Below are 20337 nucleotides of genomic sequence, written 5' to 3' on the forward strand. Positions count from 1 at the left end.
CTATTGCTGTATCTCTGATAGACACTATCACCATATGGTGGACACAGTTTTGCATTGCCACGAGGTAAAAAATCATGAGCATCCTGCCAGACAAATCTGAATTCAGGAAAACCTCAGCCACATTCCTCAGAACTAAGATGCTCAAGGCAGGCCTTTAAAGTTACATTTTAGCACTTCAGGGAATATTTCCACTTACAGATTTCCAGATAAGCCATTGCACTGTGTACAGATTCTTATTTGTTTGTTTGTTTTTCACATGCTGCAGAACTTGGCTGTAGTTCATAGCAATTGCAGAGTCATTGCTGGCACTCAATAAGCAAAAAGGTAGCCCTCAGCAGAGCACCCCATCATCCTGGCTCTTTTATCTGCATAGCTTTAGTTACCCCTCTCCCTCATCATGTGTTAGACCCACAGTAGCTCTCCATATCAGCAGCTTCCAGTCATTCCATCTACTAGCCAAAATATTACCTCCTTGCGGAGAAGGGGATAGGAGAAAGTAACTGTTCTAACCTCAGCATCGAATATTAAGTAAAAAAAAGATTTTATTTTTTTTTCCTCTATTCCTAGCTCAGCTCTGATGTTCTTTGAATTTCTCTTCCCAGTCTTACTCCTGCTTGCCATTTGACACCTGGAGACCTTTTAGCCCATAGCTCCTATCCCACTGACATGGAGAGAAGCTACTGATTGCCCGGTGCCGAACTGGACATGCATCACCTCACAGTGCTGTGCTGCAGTCACTGAAACTCCTCACAGAGGTATTTAAAAGAACCTGGCTGCAATCCAGAAATACATATATATGGTCCTGGCCCTGCACAAAGCTACCCAGAGACCCAGCCCCTTTACAATAACAGTCATTTATGCTTGTCCTCTTGGTCCATCTGATCTTCTAATGGCTGTAGCACTAATACACATGAATTACTGCTGTGCTCCAAACAATCTACCAGAAGAAAAGGGAGGCATTACAGTCTTATGCAGATGCCAGATGCTCACTGTCTTTATTGTGGCTTCAGATATGTTTGTCATGTTTTATGTTTGGTACCTTAAGACATAGAGTACTAGGTCTGGCTGGGATGGAGTTAATTTTTTCCAGCTTCAGCTGTGTTATGGATCTGTGATCAAAACAGTGCTGATAACACAAGAATGCTCTAGCTATTGCTGAGCAGTGCTTGCAGAGCGTCAAGGGCTTCTCTGCTTCCCACTCTCCCCCACAGCAAATACGCTGGGCAGAAGGCTGTGTGGGGACACAGCCAGGACAGCTGGTTCTGGCTGACAAAAAGGATATCCCACTCCATGTAACACTTCACTCAGCAATAAGAACTTTGTGCAGGGATTTCTTCCAGGAGACCATTGTTCAGGAACTGGCTGGCTGTCAGTCAGGTGGTGCTGACAGCTTTCAGTATCACTTGATTTTCTGTCTTTTTTTTTTTTTTTAAACATTATTCTCCATACCCTCACACCATTTTATTTATTAAGCTGTCTTTATCCTAACTCACAGTCTTTCTCATTTTTGCCCTTTTGATTCTCTCCTCTATTCCTATCCCAGTGTGGGTAGTGAGCAAGCTGTGTGGGGCTCATCTGCCTACTGAGGTTAATGCATCAGACATAGGATTTTCTCCAGCATCTGTTCTGGGAGAAAGGCTTCCTTCAGTAAATCCTAATTTTCTATTTTTGAAAAGCTATATCATGTAGTATAGCTGGAACAACGACACAGAATGTAACATGCCCATTTGATGGAACCAGTATGCAAATGCAGTTGTGGTCAATTCCCCTACATCCATCCTTCACAATGATGCAAACACTGACAGGAGTAGATATCCTAACATAGAAGAAAATAGTGGTATAAAATAAAGACTGCTTTAAGAGCTTTCCATACTGCATACTAGTTGCTAAGTGATAGGAACTTGTCTTATTTCACAGCCGCATGGCTACCAGTCTACAAATGTAGTCCTTGTGAACACAACTTGCTTCAGCAGGCTTACAGCAGTCCTGTTTGCTATTTGTAAAGTCTAAAACAGAAACCACATCTGTCCTTGCTGTCATAATGCATACTCAACCAGACATTATCAGAACATTAACTGTGATTAATAGCAAGGATTCTCTCCTCTCTGGGCAGTTAAATTTGGATTCATATATTTAAAAGCCACTGCCCATACTGCAGACATCTACACTTGAGCTGGGTCCCTCAGGCTCTCTTTATAATCAAAGAAGAGAAACTGCTGTTTACGGATGACAGCTTGTCACCAACCAAAGCTAATATCTCTGTTTAGCTTATAAATATTTCCATTCAATTCTTCTGGTGAGTTGATTCTATTGAAATATTGGAACGTACTGGGTTAAACTTGCCATTTACATGTGTATAATCAATGGATATTAAGATGCTACAATCACAAAATAAACAAGAGAGTTATGCAAAGTGGACTACGATAACAAGAGAGAATAAATGGAAGGCTTACCCTTATGCTGGGCTCACCACAAAACACCAGAAGGAGGGATCTCCAGACGAGATCCTTCCCCACTGGTAGCCAGTTCTTAAATAGGTCTAGGAGGGGAAGGGGGGGAGCCTGGCTCCCCCCCTTCCGGCAGCACAGCTGAATTGCCTTCACCTGTGCTCCTCTGGCTGACTCATGGCTCGCCTCAGGTGATCAATCAGAGGTTCAGGCCGTGACTAAGTAGTTCCCATACAACATCTACTTGCACTGAAGAAAGATGGTATGAAAACTCCCTTTTTGCAAGGAAGTAGGTACTGGATAGCGTTAGGTAACAGACATGATACAGCACTCGTTTTTACGTCATTTCCCAGAGGCAGACATCTTTATGCAACTGCAGCAGAATTTACCAGTTGTATTTATTGCTTACTTTAAAGTAATGTGTTGATAGATTTTGCAGATTATCCTTTAGAAATGGTCACTTCTGTTACAGCCCCTGTGTACTGCTTGCAGCATTGAGAGACTGCAACAATGCCTGCCCTGTTGTCTGCAGTCTTCCAAACAGCCCAGACACAGGGTCCATCCCCAGGATGCCTGTAACCCCAGCATCCAAGCATCCAGCATTCAAGTAATAGTAATTACTGTGAGACAAGATGAAGTTATAACAACTATTTGCTATTTAAGTAAGCCAGAAATAAGATTTTCCTTGTCATTTTCAGCCTTCCTTTTTCCAGGCTGCAAGACCTGTGCTTTGCCATCCACTTGGAGAAGCTGCGTGCAGTCCCTCCTACACATGTATTAGCAATCATTAGCATCATACATGTTAATTCAAGTTGCTTTGCTATACTTGCATCTTCCAGCACATGCACAGTTGATCACAAAAAGCATGGCAGCCAGAGATGTAATGTACACCAAAAAAAAAATGTTGGACCACCTTGAGCTTGCACATAGATAGCAATGATTTCAGCCAAACCCAAAAGGGCAAAAAGCAGAAATATAGGCTGCTGCCACTTACTGTGACCCCCTTCCCCATATTTCTTAGTTTTGCACAGTGTATTTTGTCCTTGCCTTTACTGTGATGGAAGGAATCAAAACGTTATGAGATGCATCAGTTTGAAGAGCTCTCAGGATGCCTTTAGACTGACCTTCTGCTCAAAGCAGAGAGATCAGACTTAGCAAGATCAGACCAGATTGCCTGGGGCTTTCTCATATCTGGCAACATCCCAGTTTTGCACAAAAAATATCAAGACCTTGCTATCCTGCCTATTGTTACTCAAGTCTTGCTACAGGTGCACCCATTGTGACACAGCATCTTGGACCCGCTGCAGTCACATGTCAAAGATTAACCTGTAAAATTCTTTCCCTAGGAGTTCACTGTGAACAGAGTGAGGTTGATGAATAGTCTCCATACATAAGTGCAACACACTGAATGGAATGATACCCCACTAACTTAGAGGAGATGTAAAGTTTATACAGATTTGTTGGAAATTAGACATGCGCTTAGAAATTTTGCTGCATTGAGTTTCAAATCTTTCTGAAACAGGATGGAAAACAAAGGAGGCAATTACTAAAAAAGAAGCAGGTTGAAGATACTCGGCTGATTACTTTATTCAGTATTCACACTGTTTCAAAGATTCAGATTGAGAGAGCGGGAGCTGCTCATCCTGGAGAAGAGAAGGCTCCAGGGAGACCTTATAGAGACCTTTCAGTATCTAAAAGGGAGTATATAAGAAAAAAGAGAGGAGATTTGGATTGGATATAAGCAAAAAGATTTTTACAATAAGGGTGGTGAGGTAGTGGCACAGGTTGCCCAGAGGGGTGGTGGATGCCCCGTTCATGGAGACACACAAGGTCAGACAGGATGGAATTCTGAGCAACTTCATCAGGCTGTAGGTGTTCCTGTTCACTGCCAGGGAGTTGGACTAGATGGCCTCTAGAAGTCTCTTCCAACTCAAGCAATTCTAGGATGGTAACAGTGAGGTTCACTGACTGGCTCTGGCTATTTACCAGCAAACTGGGCAGTTGCTTTGGTTCCTCAAATGAGATTCCTGGTATCTTGCAAAGGATGGCTTTGTTTCCTTGCTCATAGACATTCTAGATGAAAGACATTAAATGCAGAAATCCTCAGGTCACGAACAAAGAGGTACGAAGCCCTGTATGTTACCATTAACCACAGCAGACTGCTCTTGAGGAACGGATTCAGACCGCACAGCTGCCATCAGCAGGCGGACGACAGCAGCCTTATCATCTTATTGTGATTTTCGCCACTATCTAATGCCTGCGTTGAATACCGATGCTGCCACGCACACTGCACACGACACATGCAGTAGGGCATCCCGATGCAAACACCTTCCTGACAACCGCAGCTCCGTTCCATGAGCAAGGCAGCGTTTTTGGGACAGCCACAGGGCAAGGCCTGCCAGCTCACCACCACTGGCCACTAGCAGGCGGGTCCAGGGGACCCGGTACCCGGTAAAGGCGTGGGATCCGTTCGCGGTCCGTGGCACCTGACCCGACGCCCCGGGACGGCGGGGGGAAGCCGGCCGCTTCTAGCACTTTCCCCGCACCGCCGGGCCGGGGTCCTCCCCGCGCTGCTCCGCCCACTCCCCCCGCGGCGGCGCGGAGTGGGCCGGCCCGCCTCTATATATCGGCCGGTGGGCGGCTCCGCGCCGCAGCGTCGACGGCAGTTCGGAGAGGTGCGCAGGTGGTGCTGTGCGGTGCTGGGAACATCGCCGGAGCGGCGCGCAGGCAGCCTCCGTCCTGAGCCATGGCGTGGCAGCCCATGGAGATCAACCCCGAGGTGAGCGGGGAGCCGGGCGCGGGGGGCCGGGGTGGGCTGGCCGCGCTGACTCACCTTTCTCTCCCTCATTGTCTTCCAGATGCTGAACAAAGTGAGTCCCCGCCGCGGCCCGGCCGTTCCTTCTCTCTTTGCCCTCGGCGCTCCCGGACGGCGGTGGCCGCAACTGCGGGGCTGCGCGGGGCCGCGCCCGCGGTTGGGCGGCGATGGCGGCGCCGCGTTGTGCTGTGTCACGGGGGGGTGCGGGGAATGGCGAGCGGCCTCGCCACTCGCTCTCTGTGCTCCGCAGGTGCTGTCCCGCCTCGGGGTGAGCCCCGGCTGGCGCTTCGTGGACGTGCTAGGTTTCGAAGAGGAGGCGCTGGGCGCCGTGCCCAGCCCGGCCTGCGCCCTGCTGCTCCTCTTCCCTCTCACCGAGCAGGTAGGTGCCCAGCTTTGGTGGGGGGGCTGTATTCGGCTCAGCTGCTCCTGGAACAAAACCCGTTGTCGGCAGCCGGGCTGCACCTGCTGTCAGCCGGTGCCCGCAGTGATCTGCCGGCATCAGCTGGTGGTGGTGGGTGTGGCTCTGCCGGGCTGCAGTGGAGTGATGTGGTGTGCCTGGCCGTGGCCTCTAGTCAGCTCCAACGAGAGAAGAATAAGGAAGAAAAAAAAGGCTCTTATTCTAACGTGCCTCCTATGCTTTTCTCTGTGTACCGGACTATAGAAAATACTGTTAGCAGCCTTGAGTGTGAGGAGCGGTGATTCTGCATCTTGCTGAATCACTGGATCCAGGGAGGCCTGAGCTACAGCTGCATGGTAATGCCTATAGTGCAATGTGCTGAGGAACTACAAGGAGGTGCACTTAAAAACGAACTGTGCTTAACAAATACTTAAAAGAAGGCTTATAACCTTTTATGTTGATCTACATGCTGTTCTGATGGGTATGGATTAAGGAAGGAAAGTGGTGTAAAGGTACGAAAGCAAGCTATTGTATAGATATGCTGAGTAGTCCCATCAAATAGGTAAAAACAATTGAGAGAGCAGATAAAGAGCCGATCCATTATACGACTTCCTTCTCAAGCTATTTCCAGTGTACAACACAGATGGAGAAACCAAGAACAGTCCTTTAGGATGTGATTAAGTCATGTAGGTAGTCCATTAAGGCTTGGCCTGCATCCAGGATACACAGATAATGCTTTATTGGACCTGTGCCACAAAGATGACTTTCTGGGTAAGTTCTTCTGTCTAGTCCTGGTAATGGTTCTCCTGTATGCCTGTCTCTGTAGTGATTTTGTACAATAAAAAGATAATGCTATATTGAAACACTGAAAACAATTACATGTTCACAGCATGAGAACTTTAGGAAACAGCAGACTGAGAAAATAAAGGACCAAGAAATCAGTTCCAAGGTGTATTTCCTGAAGCAGACAGTCAGTAACTCCTGTGGGACAATTGGTCTGATACATGCAGTTGCTAATAACAAAGACAAAGTTAAACTTGGTGAGTATTAATATTCTAAAATACTTGAATTCCCAGTTTTTTTACAGCAGTGGAAAGTTGAGTGGTTGTGAACTATAGAAGATACTTAGAAACTGAAGTTATACCGTGTGCATCCTTTCTCTCCTGGAGAGAAGCACAAATTGCAGAAGTGGCATTGACTCCTATCCTGGTAGAAAGCATTGCAGGACAGGGAAGTAAAGAGCAGGACTGACCAATGTATTTACAAGTTGGAAACATCATGTTTAGAAATGACCATTGGCACTGATATTGATGTGAACTGACCAGTAGATTCTTAATGCTGGTTATGTCTAGTGTAGGTGGACTTGCTTGATGTAGTCTATAAATCAGTTCTAAACATGCATACCTTTCTGTGAGAAAAGCCATGTGGGTTGGTAATAGCATGGAAGTATATTTTCTGAAGAGGACAGTTTTGATTCTCCTATGTAAAAAGATATAAAACTAGTCCAGGTTATGGGTGGCTGGAAGCTCCTGTTTCCTAGGAAACAAGATTACAAATTCCTCTTAAAGGTTTGTCGCTGAGTCTGGGTAATGTTTACTGTTCTGAATAGAGAACTGCAAAATAAAATAAATTCCTGCTGTTGTCTTGAAAATCTGAACCCCTTGCATGGTGTGGTATTTCTTATACAAAGTTAAAGGATGTGTGGGAAGAAAGCTAAGACCCCCGTTGCTTTACTCTTAAAAGACTTCTGAGCGTGCTCTGAATGATATCAGTGTTACAGCATGTATTTCAGGTAAGAATAGGAACTCTGTATATCTTAATGCTGTACTACTAATTCAAGCTCTGGAAAACCAAAGCAAACTTTGGTTTTAGCATGAGTGAGTGATGTGTATGTCTGTAGATTTGCAATTTCAGAAAGGCAGAAATCAAGTGTCTTGTAGAATGTGCGTAGAGATATATATACCAGCTATAGGATAATTTCTTTAAGACATGACTTTCCTTCTTCCAAATCTGCAGGGAGAAATGGAAAAAGCCAAAATCTATTTGTAAGTCTGTTTCAAGACAAGTATTTGGAGTGCCCTGAGGCACTTGGACTCTGGCTGTTTGTGCAGGTCATCAATAGCTTCTGGTGACTTGAAGTGGTAGTTGCATTATGCTTATGCTGGAGATGGTTCTAGGCTGAAAGTAATTGTTCCTAGTTAACGCAGTGAACACTGAGTGGTGTGGGTTGTTTGAACTGCAACTGTTTTTCTAACTGTGTGAAGAAAATCTTTAATCTTGTGCAGATGAGGGGTCTGCCCTGAAGAAATTTCTTGATGAAACAGCTGATCTGTCTCCTGAAGAGAGAGCTAAGCGTTTTGCAAATAATAAGGTACGTGAACTACACAAATAACTGTCAGCATCATCACTTAAGGGATGCAATAACTTCTGTGTGCTTTCTCTTAAGGCTATACAAGAAGTCCATAACTCTGTTGCACAAGAAGGACAGTGTCGGGTAAGATATGAATGGGTAAAACCTTGGGAGAAGAGGCTATTGAAAGTGCTAGTGCAGTGTATTTCTTGTCTGGCAGATAGCTGTCACAACTCATGAAACAGGCTAAATAACTGATGGGTGAATGCAGGATTTCTTTACCAAACATGTTGAAAATTGCATTCAGGCTGCATCTGGGGGGCTGAATGTTAAGGCTTTGGCACTTCAATGTATTGTAACGTATGGAGGCCTTGCAGTGGCTACTAAAGCTGAATCAGTTAATGCTTTGCTTTTGCGTTCTTCTAGACATCTCCTTTGTCTTGTAGCTACAAGTGGGATTTTTCTAAATGTAGTTGTAGGCTTTTCTTAGTCTAACTAATGTGTCTAATGGTCTGTCCTAAGGTTGAGGACAACAGTGTGAACTTCCACTTCATCCTGTTTGCTAATGTGGATGGACATCTGTATGAACTAGGTAAGTTCCTGAGTGGTCTGGAATTAGGCAGGGTTTGCTTTGCACTGTATAGCAGTGTTGGTGGCTCTGGCTAAGAGCTTGATACTGGTGAAGCTCTCTAATGGCATTGTCAAAGCCAATTTATAGTTTTACTTAAAGATTGCAACTGAAGGTGAGTTACACTGAATGCCTATATATTCTTGTAAAGTGACATTTCCTGTAGAGCTGGGAATACTGGGTTCCCTTTTCACTTAAACATGTATTGACAATTTCTGACTGCGTTCACAGTCTGTACTGGTTTCTTACATCACTATATTGAATTCTGCTAATGCATACTCAATAAGCTTAGTGAGTGATGGACCTTTCTTTCACAGATGGGCGTTTGCCGTTTCCTGTAAACCATGGCACAAGCTCAGATGACCTGCTATTGAAGGTAAAACTTCTGTTTCCCTGCAAGTATGGCTTCTAAAAGGATGGGGGCACTCTTGCAGTGTATAGTGGTTGTACCTACTTGCTGTGCAGGCTGGTAACAAAGCAGTACTATACCACAGAGCTAGGTATCTGTAAAGTGTATGTATTAACTGGTGTTACTAGACTATGTAAATCAGCTGTGGGGACCCAGAGCTCTGCAATGACTTTTTTTTTTTTTTAAGCAAACATGTTCCAGTCATCTAAACAGCTTTTTTTCTCTTAAGGATTCTGCTAAGATCTGCAGACAATTTACAGAACGTGAAAAAGGAGAAGTTCGTTTTTCTGCTGTGGCTTTCTGCAAGTCTGCCTGAGGCTCTGAAGGAAAGCACACCTAATAGCACACCAGTAAATGCAGTCGAAACTCCAGTGCTTCAGTACTTGTTAAACACAGCTGTTCTGGTAACTTAAATTGTTTCCACCCTTTGCTATACACAGAAGCAACATCACTTGAGCTTACGATAAAGGATGAGCTCAAGTTTTAATGTGAACAGTTTGGACACATGATGTCTTTAGACTCTGTTTTTTTTCACATGTTGAGTAGAAAGTGCTTAACAGGGCTTGTTTAATCTGTGTCTATTAATGGAGCTGTTGGTTGATATTTCCTTGTCCTTAATAAGAATAAAACTTTCTGCTGGAAGACTAAATGGAGTTTATTGATCATTCCTCTTGTCCCAAGAGTTTCTTGTGGCATCCTACGAACCTTGTTTTGTAAAGGTCACTCAAAGTTCTTTTCAGGGCAAGAGGTTACTATTTGCCTAAGGTGAGCAGGTCAGCTGAGGCTGATGTAGCTTCAAGACACTAGAGAATGGCCTCTGAGTCAAGAGATGCCTTTGTGTCTGGATAATGAAGGCCAGGCTTGTACCATGCTTCTGTTAAAGCTTTTCCTGATGTCCAAACTCTTCAGCTGTAATTTCACATCCTTCTTTATACTTAGTCTGCTGGTAAGGTGCAATGAATGAATGCTGAAATGGCAACTTGAAACAATTTGCTTTTACAGTAAGGTTGCTTGTATAGAAGCAGCAGTGTCCATTTAACTGATCCTGTTTCATCCTCTGGTAGGCAGCACTAGAACAGTTTTTTCCTACTTGTTGCGAAAAGTAATCTGTCTGATGCTGACACAACCTGTGCAGCTTGTGCGTGGGTTTATTAACTTGTTACTGTGCTAAGGAGAGCCTTGGAAGAGATCACGTTTCTTCCAAAATGACTGGAAAATGGGTGTGTGGAGAGGTTGGGAAGCTGCAGTAATTGAATTTTGAGTTGTAGGGAGAAATTTCATGTTGGATGAGTAGGAAGAAGGTGATAGGAAGAAAAGATTCAAGGTAAAACACTCATTAGCCTTAATGCTCTGACCCTCTTAAATGAAAGCTTTTTACATATTCATCTGCAGCTCCTTGCCCAAACTTCAGGTAACCATAAGAAAGTATGAAGTGTCCTTCGACCAAGGTCTACAAACGTGCTGTCCTTGCTGGGGCTTCTGTGCAGTGTAGGTTTCTGTTCTGTGGTGCTTGGTAATTTCGTATGTTCTGTAGGTAGCTGCTGTTTGGTTCCCTGTGAACTGCCCCTGGCTTTCAGGCTTTTTTGAAGAGTAATTCAAAATAGAAGCTTTGACTAAAGCCATGTGTAGTCTGAAAGTGTATTGAGTTGTATCTCATTGCTACTCTTAATTAAAGCATTATCAAAGTAAATTCAGATTCTGAAGCTTAAAAGATCAGAGTACTTCAATTCTAAACATCAGCCTCATTCAGTTTTGGGAAGTTGAAAGCATCTGCTAAGGTAAACTGTTGCATGTTATTCTTCTTCAACAGCATCATTCTCTAGCTGACAAAACACAGATGAAGGCCTTTCATGGCACTTCTGCTACAGCCTCCTGCACTAGCAGAGGCCTACAGCCATCTCTCTGCCTTTGCTATGGCTCAGGCTGCCTAGCAACAAAGTCTCCGAGAGGGGGAACTGTTTGTGGCAGGATCACAGGGGGCTGGAAGGAGCAGCAACCATCAGATGTAGTAGAAATAGTGGAGTCTGGCCAGCTGTGTGCCATGCCTGTGGGACTGTGTTTTTGTTCTGCAGGGGGTGTTGCTGTTTAAGCTGTTGCCTTGGGTACCTGTTGTAACTGTGCCTGTGAACTACTGCGTAGGCAATACTGAAGCCACCTGAAAGTGCCTTTGAGTTCTGACTATATTTCTTACAGTGATTGCATCAGTGTGTGTTTGTTTTTTAATCTAGCAGCGTGTCTAGCAGAGCTAGTGAAATTGCTGTAGCATTTATCAAGCTTCTTTTTCCCCAATCTTCTACTCAAGTTTCTAGATCTCAGGTCTACCAAATTTCAGACATCTGAATAATTTCTTTTTGGAGAAGCAGGAGAATGTTGAGGCATTCACTTGTTGCTTTGGTGCCCTTTGACTCCAGGTGCATTTTCAAAAGATGGAAGACTGGCAATTGATTATCAATCCACTCGTGCATCAACAGCAAGGTTGTTTTCATCTATTTAAAATTAACACAGGTGTCTGGCAAAGCACTGGACTTTCCCCTAAAATGAGTTGTTTAAAAGAAGAGAAATTACTAAGAAGATCCAAAGTTTCATGAGCTGTGATAGTTGTCTCTGGAGGTAAGGATCCAATTGGTAAGGATCTGAAAGCTGAATAGATAGGAGCTTTTGGTGTATTAATAGCTCAACTGTTCAAGGTATTTTAATACATTACAGAGTCAGCATGCTTAGAAGTGTGTATGCACACTTCAAATCCATCTAGAATAAATTGTAAGTAGTGAAGGATGGTTTTCAGTCATTTACATCGAGTTATAGACACTCTATAAGCTTTTTTTTTTAATGCATGTTTTCCAGCTAGCTTTACCTGCTTGCAAATGGCTTTTCAATTTTCATCTTTGTCCATTGTGTCACATTTTAGCAAAAGTATTGGACCAAGCAGTGCAAATTGCTGTAGGGTTTTCTTTCGACAAGCTATGATAAAAAAAAAAAACTTCAATGAAAATATGGTCTTCAGTAATTTGACACTCTTAGCTACGTCCTACTTCAAGTGGAGCTCATTCTGCTTGTTTTCCTTCAATTTTAATCCTGAATCTCTAATTATGAATAGAATTGTTATCTTAATTTCCTGCACATCCTCCATGATTAAATCAGCTCTTTTTGTCTTCTCATCCAAAGCCCAAAATGTTTCACCTCAGAACTCTCATTGTGACAGCTACTGAATCAGCTTGCGAAGCCTGACAGTGTTCCATGCATCTCTAAAAGAAATCAATGACTGGTTCTTGCCACTGCTGATCTTCCATATATGTGAGGATTTTACTGTGCAAATTACTTTGTTTGAATCAGCAGGTTACTGTGGTTTTTCTACAGCCTTCCAGAAGTGGGTATTTAACATACAGAGCATTAGAAATGTTTTAGAAATATTTAGGATTTTTGGGTAGGACTTCAAGTTTATGTACCCAGGCATGCACATGGTAACTTAAAATCATATCCAGTGTTGTCTGTGCTCAACCTCTTAAAAGAGTTTTCTGTTGGGAGCTGTAATTAGCCTGTTCTGCAGGTGGCAGTATTGGGAAACTTATGGCAATAAGTGTGATTCAGGAGATCAGCCCTCATTTGTTTGAAGGTGCGTGTAATGTGAAATATACAGCTCCAGTTGGACTACTCACAAGCTAAAGTGCCCATTTAGTCAAATGTTAATTTAAGTTCAGTGCAACATCTGAAGCCTTTTATGCATTTCAATAGCCTTTGGCTTAGGTCCACAGCTTGTTTGTAGTTAATATAGCATGCACCACTTCATCCCCTGTACATTATGTTACTATCTCAATATTTATTTTCTTAGAGGAGTAAGGGAAGAGTGGAAATAACTCCAGTAGCAGCCAACTGTTGATGCTCAGATCAATCTATAAATACTTAAGATAGTGAAATAACCTCAAAAGGGGAACGGGAGTACTAGTATCTGCTGCCTTTTGATGCAGAGGCACTGGGGAGTTCAAGTGACTGGCTGATCCCCTTAGCCTGTGTGCTGGAACTAGGGAGAAAAGATGGAATGGCAGTAAACCTCACTGTCATAGGTTCCCTTTTCTGTTGCTACCAACAACTAAGGAGAGACTGACGACAGGTCTGAAGCTCAGTGAGACTATGAACTGAGTGGGAACAATCAAGAACTTGAGAAAATGAAGACAAAATCCTAGTGCTGAAAGCCAAGTAACAGTGTTTAAATTCCTTGGTGACCAAAGCAATTAAAATATCATATTTTTTCATTTTTTAAGTATTGCATAGGGTGATATTAAATTACTGGGAGTGGTTGATGCACCAAATACTTCAAACCCAAGGGATCTCAAGTGAGTATGAAGTGAGAAGAACCCTACAGTTTAATGCAATGAGTTGCTGATCTCATCACCTGGCTGGAGCCACTCTGTGTATGGACAAGCTGGGATGCAGGCCCTTGGGGTTATGGCGGGTGCCAAATTGAGTATAAGCCTGTGTGTTGTGTGCTCTCATCATAAGTAAGGCAAATTGCATATTACACTGGGAGTTTACTGGAGGAAGTGAGGCTGGCTGATGGAGGGAAGGTGCTATCCATCACTACTTGGCACTGGTGAGGTTGCACCTGGACTGATGTCTAGTTTCTGGGACCTCAGTCCAAGGAGGATGTGGAGGAATCTGGAGAGGATCCAGCAGGAGGGTGCTGGAGATGTAGAGTACATGGCCTGCAAGGAGGGCTGGTTGAGGTTGACTTTTCCAGTCCAGCATAGAAGAGGCTAAGAGAGTATCTAATTGTACCATATAACTACTTCAAGGGCATTTACAAGGATTGTAAAGCTAGCTTTTTGATAGCAGTAACCACAAAATGTGGCTTGGAAGGTTCCATTTGGGACATCTGGACACTAGATATGTACTTGTTTAAAGGGAAGTGGTTCAGTACTGGGAAAAGGTCATCAGAGAAATGATAACCCATTTCCAGCCTTGAAAGCTTGCAAAGCTTAGCTAGAGAAAGCCACAGCTGAAGTGATCCAGTATGGCCATTGCTTCTGAGCAAGGGGTAGGATTAAATCATCTCCAGCATTCTGAGCATTGCAATTTATGAGGATGTACAGGACCCCTACTGGGAATGGAGTGCAGGAGAAAATCAGTGAATGCTTGGTGGACAAAATGGGAAAAGAGACAATTCTTGCTCATTTCTCATAAGTCATCTTTCTATTAGCACTGCAAATGCTGTAAGATAGTTTAATGACATTTCTCAGCTCCTTAAAAAGTTGCTATGCCTCAGAAAAGTATATGGAGCTCAATGTGTGGATAACAAAAAATGTAGAACTGATTTGAAAGTTTTGTGTGTAGTTTTTGCTTTTCAGATTTGACTAGCAGATATTACAAGGCCTGCAGCAGGGTGTAAAAAGCGAGGAGAGCTGCATGGCATCGGAGGGGCAAGGCTGGGCTAATGTGTTTTGGTAGGGTTAACATTTTAAGCTCAGTACAACTTAAAAAAAAAAAAAAAAAAAAGACACTTCAATTGCTTACATTTGTTCAGTGTCAGACTGAGAAGCATTATTATTTGTGGCACTGTAACTAGACTGAACTGCATTTTCTCCTCAAGACTTTATAAGTATGCATGTTCAGAACAGCTTCCACTCTTAATGTGTTTTTACTATCCCCACTGTGCAAGTAAGGAACTGAGACATAGATTCAGTGATTTGCTTAAGGTAGTACATCAAATTGATGGCGAAGTTGGGATTAAAACTCATTTTATAACCATGTACGTTTTGTTTTTCAGGCAGAGTTTTATATCTGCACTAGTTTGGCTATGGGCCTGAGTTAATATATTCTACCTTTTAGCATGGCTTATTAGCTAAAGTTGACTGTTAGGCTAACCACAGCTTGACTGGCTTTGAGAACAGTCAGGTGAACTCATGTCTGTCTGCAAAAGAGGGTCTGTATTAACACTTAATCCTGAGTCCCCCTCAAGATATTTCTTTGGTAGATTTCTATTGCATCATAAATCAAGAAATAGTACTCTCTCCCTCCTTTCCCCTCTCCCATCCCACAGAAAGGTTAGGTATTTGGGGAAGCTGAGGAGTTTCATAAATCACAATTGCAAATTATTGTAGAAAAGATTGGCTCAAGTATTCTGGTTTTCTGACAAACAGAAGACTCGGGTGACAAAGTTGTGTCCATATTTTGGTGTTTTTCATAGCTGAGAAGTGTTGATGAAGGAACAAGATTAATCAGAAAGTACCACTATTGGGCTGCTTTGATGTTTTCTGCAACTTCACCACCATTCTTTCTCCTTTAACTGAGCAATGGAACTGAAGGTCAAGTGATGCCAATAAATGACAGGGTGAATTCTTATTGAACAAAGCTAGGGAAGAGGCTAGATAACGGATGGATAATTTTTTCTTACTTCAGAAGACAGCGGTTAGAGGTTTTTCATGCAGCCTAGTACTGTGTACAGAGGTGGATGTGATGTCCCTTAAATATGAGGCATAGTTTGTGACTTGCTTTTCAGTAGTCTGTATTACAACAAGGTCCTGAAAATCGGCCATGAGGTGACCTCTACTGTGTTTTGAGAAGCAACTGCCACAGGAAGCAGTGACAACAAACTTCCTTGCAAAACATCACGCAAATCTTTTGTAAAAGGCAGCAAGATCTTCTTTCTGGTATGAGCATTTTTACTGTCTCAAATGAGGCTGTGAGGGCTTAGGAAAATTTTCATGCAGCTGCTCTGTGGATAAGTGCCGTGTTTAAGGGCAACAAAAAAGTGCTGTTTCAGCAGCCAGAAATCTTGGTCAATGCTTTTAACAGAAGTTGCTTCATTTCTACAGCACCCTATGCCACAGCTGCTGCAGGGATATGTATCACTCAGGTGGCTGGCGTAATCCTTTGCTCAGCTCCAGTTTGGATGTCTGTAGCTTGTGGCTGCCACCACTGAGGTCTGCAGCCAGAGCTCAGAGTTTTCAAAGCTTGAGATATTCCTCCCACCAGCAGCTAACAATATGAGGAGTATTGGAATATTTTTACTATCCCATAGGCTTAGCTGGAAGATTTCAAAGGAGAGTCCACAATCACACAATTCCTTTGTGAGATGTGATCATATAGAGCTAATAACCCTTTGCCAAAAATGGAGATGTTAGCTCCATTACATTATTTTTTTTTTTTTTACTGATAATCACTTGATATATATGCATGTCATCACTTTGGTAGTTTGCTCCATGACACTCATGGGGGCAGCTAGAGCCAGGGAGGTGTTCTCTGCTCAGACAGGAAGTAGCTGAGTTCAGCTTCTGGAGCATAACACAGTACTCGGGCTCTGATTTTACAGAACACCTCAGCTCAGTGCTAGTCTAGGACTTCCAGTGCCTCAGCTGGGCCTGGGCACATAGCTGAGGCTGTGTACAAATAGACACAAATTCCTTGGTCAGGAATGTAATGATATTTCCACATCTGTTTAGATTCGGAGCCTGATCTCATCCTACTAACAGGGCAAAAATCCATTTGCTTTCAAGCAGAAGCCCCTCACTTGTGATTTTTCACTCTGGAGCAGACAGAGAAATAGCAAACTGCCAATTCTTTGCAAAGCTGTGCAAATTCTACTCCATCATGTGGGACAGCCTTCTTTAGAATGATTAAACTTTTCCAAGATTTCATATCCTCATTCATCAGACTCCATTTACAACAGGAAATTACAGTTAACCTCTATGAAGACTTTCCCTGACTAAATCCAATGTTTATAAATTATATCCAGGCAGAAAATGTGAATCCTGACAGTGTAAATACGGTCTGAAGTGTAAGTGTTCACAAGTCCAACTGCTTTCCAAAATATTTTTTGCTACAGCAGAAACATGAGTTTGTATAAATAAAGTATACATTTTTAACATATTTGCAGACTGCAATATAATAGATAACGTTTGTGTGCATTAGGGGAGCTCAGACCTGTGTGGGCTGTCTCTGCTGTTGTTCTCAGACAGAAGGTTTTCAGACTTCTCATCAGCAGTGACCACCAACAGAGTAACTTCCCTCTCTTTGGGTTTTTTTTTCTTCTCATAAGAATGCTGCTGGAAAGCTTCTTAAGAAATAAGCTCTATAGAGCTCCTTAAGCAATAATAACAAGTTGGGTATGGTTTATCCAATCCCATCTATTCTTTGTGTTTGTGGCAAGATCCTACTATTCTTCTTCCTGGCATTCAGGCCAAGATATGCTGCTTTTATATGCGTGTAATAACTTTGCACAGACAAACAGGTAAAAGGTACCAACAGGTGAAGGATAGGAGTGGCAGCGAGGGACCAAACAAGTCACACTGCTCATCTTTAGGTTTTCTTGCACTGACCTGAACAAATCTCTCAGCAGGACTCAGCATCATTTCTTCCTAAGTGAGATTTAATACCATATCCACACTGTGAAAGGTGCAGTATGCAGCATGGGTCAATTTATTAAATAATTTTGAAAACCCTTCAATGCTAAATACAAATTTTAAAACCTGAAGATAGTCAATAGATCTTGCATGATATTCCTTTAAAATGCTTGTGATAGAGCTGCTATTCAGAAGAATATTCTTGTTAGGAGCAAAAAGTCAATTGGTCACTGACTGTGTTAAATTTAGGCAAAGCTTATTGTACCCTTACTTAAATTAGGCTCTTCAGTGGTGCCTGAATGGCACATGATGAGGTGCCTAAAGTTGGGTGCAGAGTGGATTTAGCTAAATTTGGTTGTGGTACCTTGCAAGTTGTCTGTTGGAGTCACTTAATGGCACCAATAACTGTGACCTTACAGGGTGGGAAGTGACGCTATGGGCTGGTGCTCCACTATACTGGAGCTCACGGCAAGAGGGCCTCATCCCTGACTCTGCAGTGAACCATAAGCAGTGACATCAGATGTGACACACAGCATTCCCATTTAGGACCAGCTTTAGGAAGGAAAATATCTCTGCTGTGCACTGACAAACACAGCTTAAATGAAAATGTTAGCATTCAGGAGAATTCTGGCCTGTGACCCAGATCGTCCGGAGGCAAACCATTGTGTGACTGTAACTCGTTAGTAAATGCAGTTCCACAGTCAGCACTCTGCAAAAATGCTTATTTCCAAAGCAAGCTTTGGCTGAAGCTTTCAGGCTGACTTCTGTTTCAGAAGGGAAATGTGATGCAGGAGCTAGAAAGGGCTTCCAATCCCCACTTGCTTATTTATTTGTATTCATTCTTATCTAGAGCAAAATAAATGCTTGTGCATATTTTGTTTGCAAGTGAGGTATGATCAGTGAAATCCACAACAAAGCAAAAGTACGTGCAGCAATGCCCTTACAAATCTGTACTTATGGCATTCAGCTATGCAACTACTGCCCACAGTATGGATGGACAGACTTCTCATTTGTGGTTCATTAAGAACTCTGTTTAATCTGAAAATTATTCACAGTTTGGACTCCCCTTAGTATTCCACTCCAACATGCATATTTTGTACTTGAATCAGTGATAAGTTTCACTGCTGCCTGGTGGTTGCAGTTTACTCCTTGTAGTGCATCTTTAAGCCTGCTGGTCCAGAAGCCTTTGGGATGAGACACAGCAGGCAGGCAGAGGCAGCCCAGCCCTGCGTTCCTTTGCAGCAGTCACACAGCATTATGTATGCTGCAGTGTGGCTGGATGCAGTCACATGGGGACTGTTCTCCAGAACAGGATCCTTCTTAAGACAGCTCCTCTTTTCCCACCCCACATCTCACTTGTAAAACCCTTTGTTGTGCATGAGGACCTCTGTCCAAAGAAGTCCGTGTGGGTTTAAGACCTCGGCTTGAATTGCATTTTTTAATTCCATAAAGATTAGACCATGCTGTAAACTGTGGTGCTGGCTTTAGCTGTCAGGGTCCCACAGCACATCCTGAACTCCTGTGCCAATCAAACTGATGAAGAAGACTTTACACAGAGAAGCAATGGCTTCCCCTAGCTAACTCCCATTGCCATACCCTTATTCTCATGGTGTACCATTTTGCCCTGTGATTGAGTTTACTTCTTTTAAGACAATTACTTTACGTTAGGTGTCTATATAACCAAGAGTAAGGATTTAAAATTCTAGTGTTTGGGTAGGACTAATCCATGCCTAGTTTGGCTTGTAGGATATTTGGTTTGCAAGAAAGTGCCACGCTTTTCTGTGCTCCTTTCTACAGCCTGGTGAGCACTTAGGAAAGAAAAAGAATACATATCATTTAACAGACAGACAAGGGAACAGCACTGAAAGCCTTAATGGTCTGTATGTTGTGAATGGCAGCATCTAGATTTTGCCTTGCCTAGTTCTGTGATTTAACAACAATTTTGTCACCCCCTCTGGAACTAAGATCATAAGCCCTGCTCCTGGAAAGCAGATTTCAATTCTCCCTGTTCATTCAAAATATTTTCCCCAAATCTAATATATCTAAAGCTTTTGTAAAGATAACACTGCATTTTTCTGTAAATAGCAAATATATTTTAAAAGTAGTTTTCAGTAGTGAAAGACTTTCAGCTGTTTCTTTCAAAAATATCTGTGGATTTTTGTCTTGTTTTCTTTTATTTTTGTATCCTAGGAGTTTGTTTGCAGGTAAATATTTGCCAGTGTTGAAAATAGAAGCACACTGTTGTGGGTGTGCAGTGAAATTAATTTTTTTGAGGTAAAATCCTCCAGAATCAGGGTCTGAATGAAGCAAGGTTGGGGAAGAAGATTTCATAAAAGCAACTGGAGTGAACTGTTCCTTTCATTTGGTTTAAGAACAGTTTATCCAGTTTGATCAAGTTCATAAAACCAACTCTAAACCAGTCAAAGTCAGTGGCGAAATATTCAGTGATGTTAAATGGTACCATATTAGATCCACGGTCTTCTTTTGCCCACCTCACCAAAATCTAATGGTTTAAAATACACAGAAAGCATTTCCCAGCCAAAGCTGAAGGATGCACAGTGACAAGTCACAGTGCTGTAGCAAATGGATGGAGGACAGCAGGTGAGCTTCATCAATGGAGCCTAATGTCAATGTCCAGATCTGCCTCCAGCTTCTGCAAGCAAAGCACACAGGGCTGATCCCTCAGGCACTGACAAGCACTGACAAACCCCCTCCTGCCTGCTGTGCTGAGCAGGAGAGCTCAGCTAGCATGTGGGCAGTATGAGGCCTACTGAGCTGCCTGGAGCCAGCACAAGGGGCAAGGGTCTTTCCAGCCATGCATTGCATTAGCTACTTAAACTACTGCACCATTTGGCACTTTGTGGTGAATGGTTCTCTCTCTTCCTGTGAATGTTCTCTGTATGTAAATGTATTCAAGCAATAATGTAAGCGTATAAGCCATAAAATATCTGCTGG

The 20337-nt window shown here is 42.9% G+C and overlaps 1 protein-coding gene across 1 annotated transcript; it reads left to right on the plus strand.

The window, feature by feature from the left end:
* The first annotated feature begins 5113 nt into the window (after positions 1 to 5113).
* UCHL1 (ubiquitin C-terminal hydrolase L1) lies at positions 5114 to 9695 on the plus strand. Its single transcript, XM_042812302.1, has 9 exons — positions 5114 to 5226; positions 5306 to 5317; positions 5513 to 5641; positions 6549 to 6699; positions 7945 to 8030; positions 8106 to 8153; positions 8532 to 8601; positions 8955 to 9013; positions 9276 to 9695. The coding sequence occupies exons 1-9, from the start codon at positions 5194 to 5196 to the stop codon at positions 9360 to 9362; spliced, it is 675 nt and encodes a 224-aa protein (XP_042668236.1). The 5' UTR covers positions 5114 to 5193; the 3' UTR covers positions 9363 to 9695.
* Positions 9696 to 20337: the final 10642 nt, after the last annotated feature.

Source organism: Centrocercus urophasianus, unplaced genomic scaffold (genome assembly GCF_019232065.1).
Source record: "Centrocercus urophasianus isolate 14NV4802_14NV808 unplaced genomic scaffold, USGS_Curo_1.0 seq_13, whole genome shotgun sequence".
Classification (NCBI taxonomy): Eukaryota; Metazoa; Chordata; class Aves; order Galliformes; family Phasianidae; genus Centrocercus; species Centrocercus urophasianus.

Bases quoted from the DNA above. Each gene is read 5' to 3' on its own strand.
- UCHL1 (XM_042812302.1), top strand. From the start codon at position 5,194: ATGGCGTGGCAGCCCATGGAGATCAACCCCGAG. The intron at 5,642-6,548 runs GTAGGTGCCCAG...ACATGTTCACAG, and splicing joins TCTTCCCTCTCACCGAGCAG to CATGAGAACTTTAGGAAACA. The intron at 8,602-8,954 runs GTAAGTTCCTGA...TTTCTTTCACAG, and splicing joins TGGACATCTGTATGAACTAG to ATGGGCGTTTGCCGTTTCCT.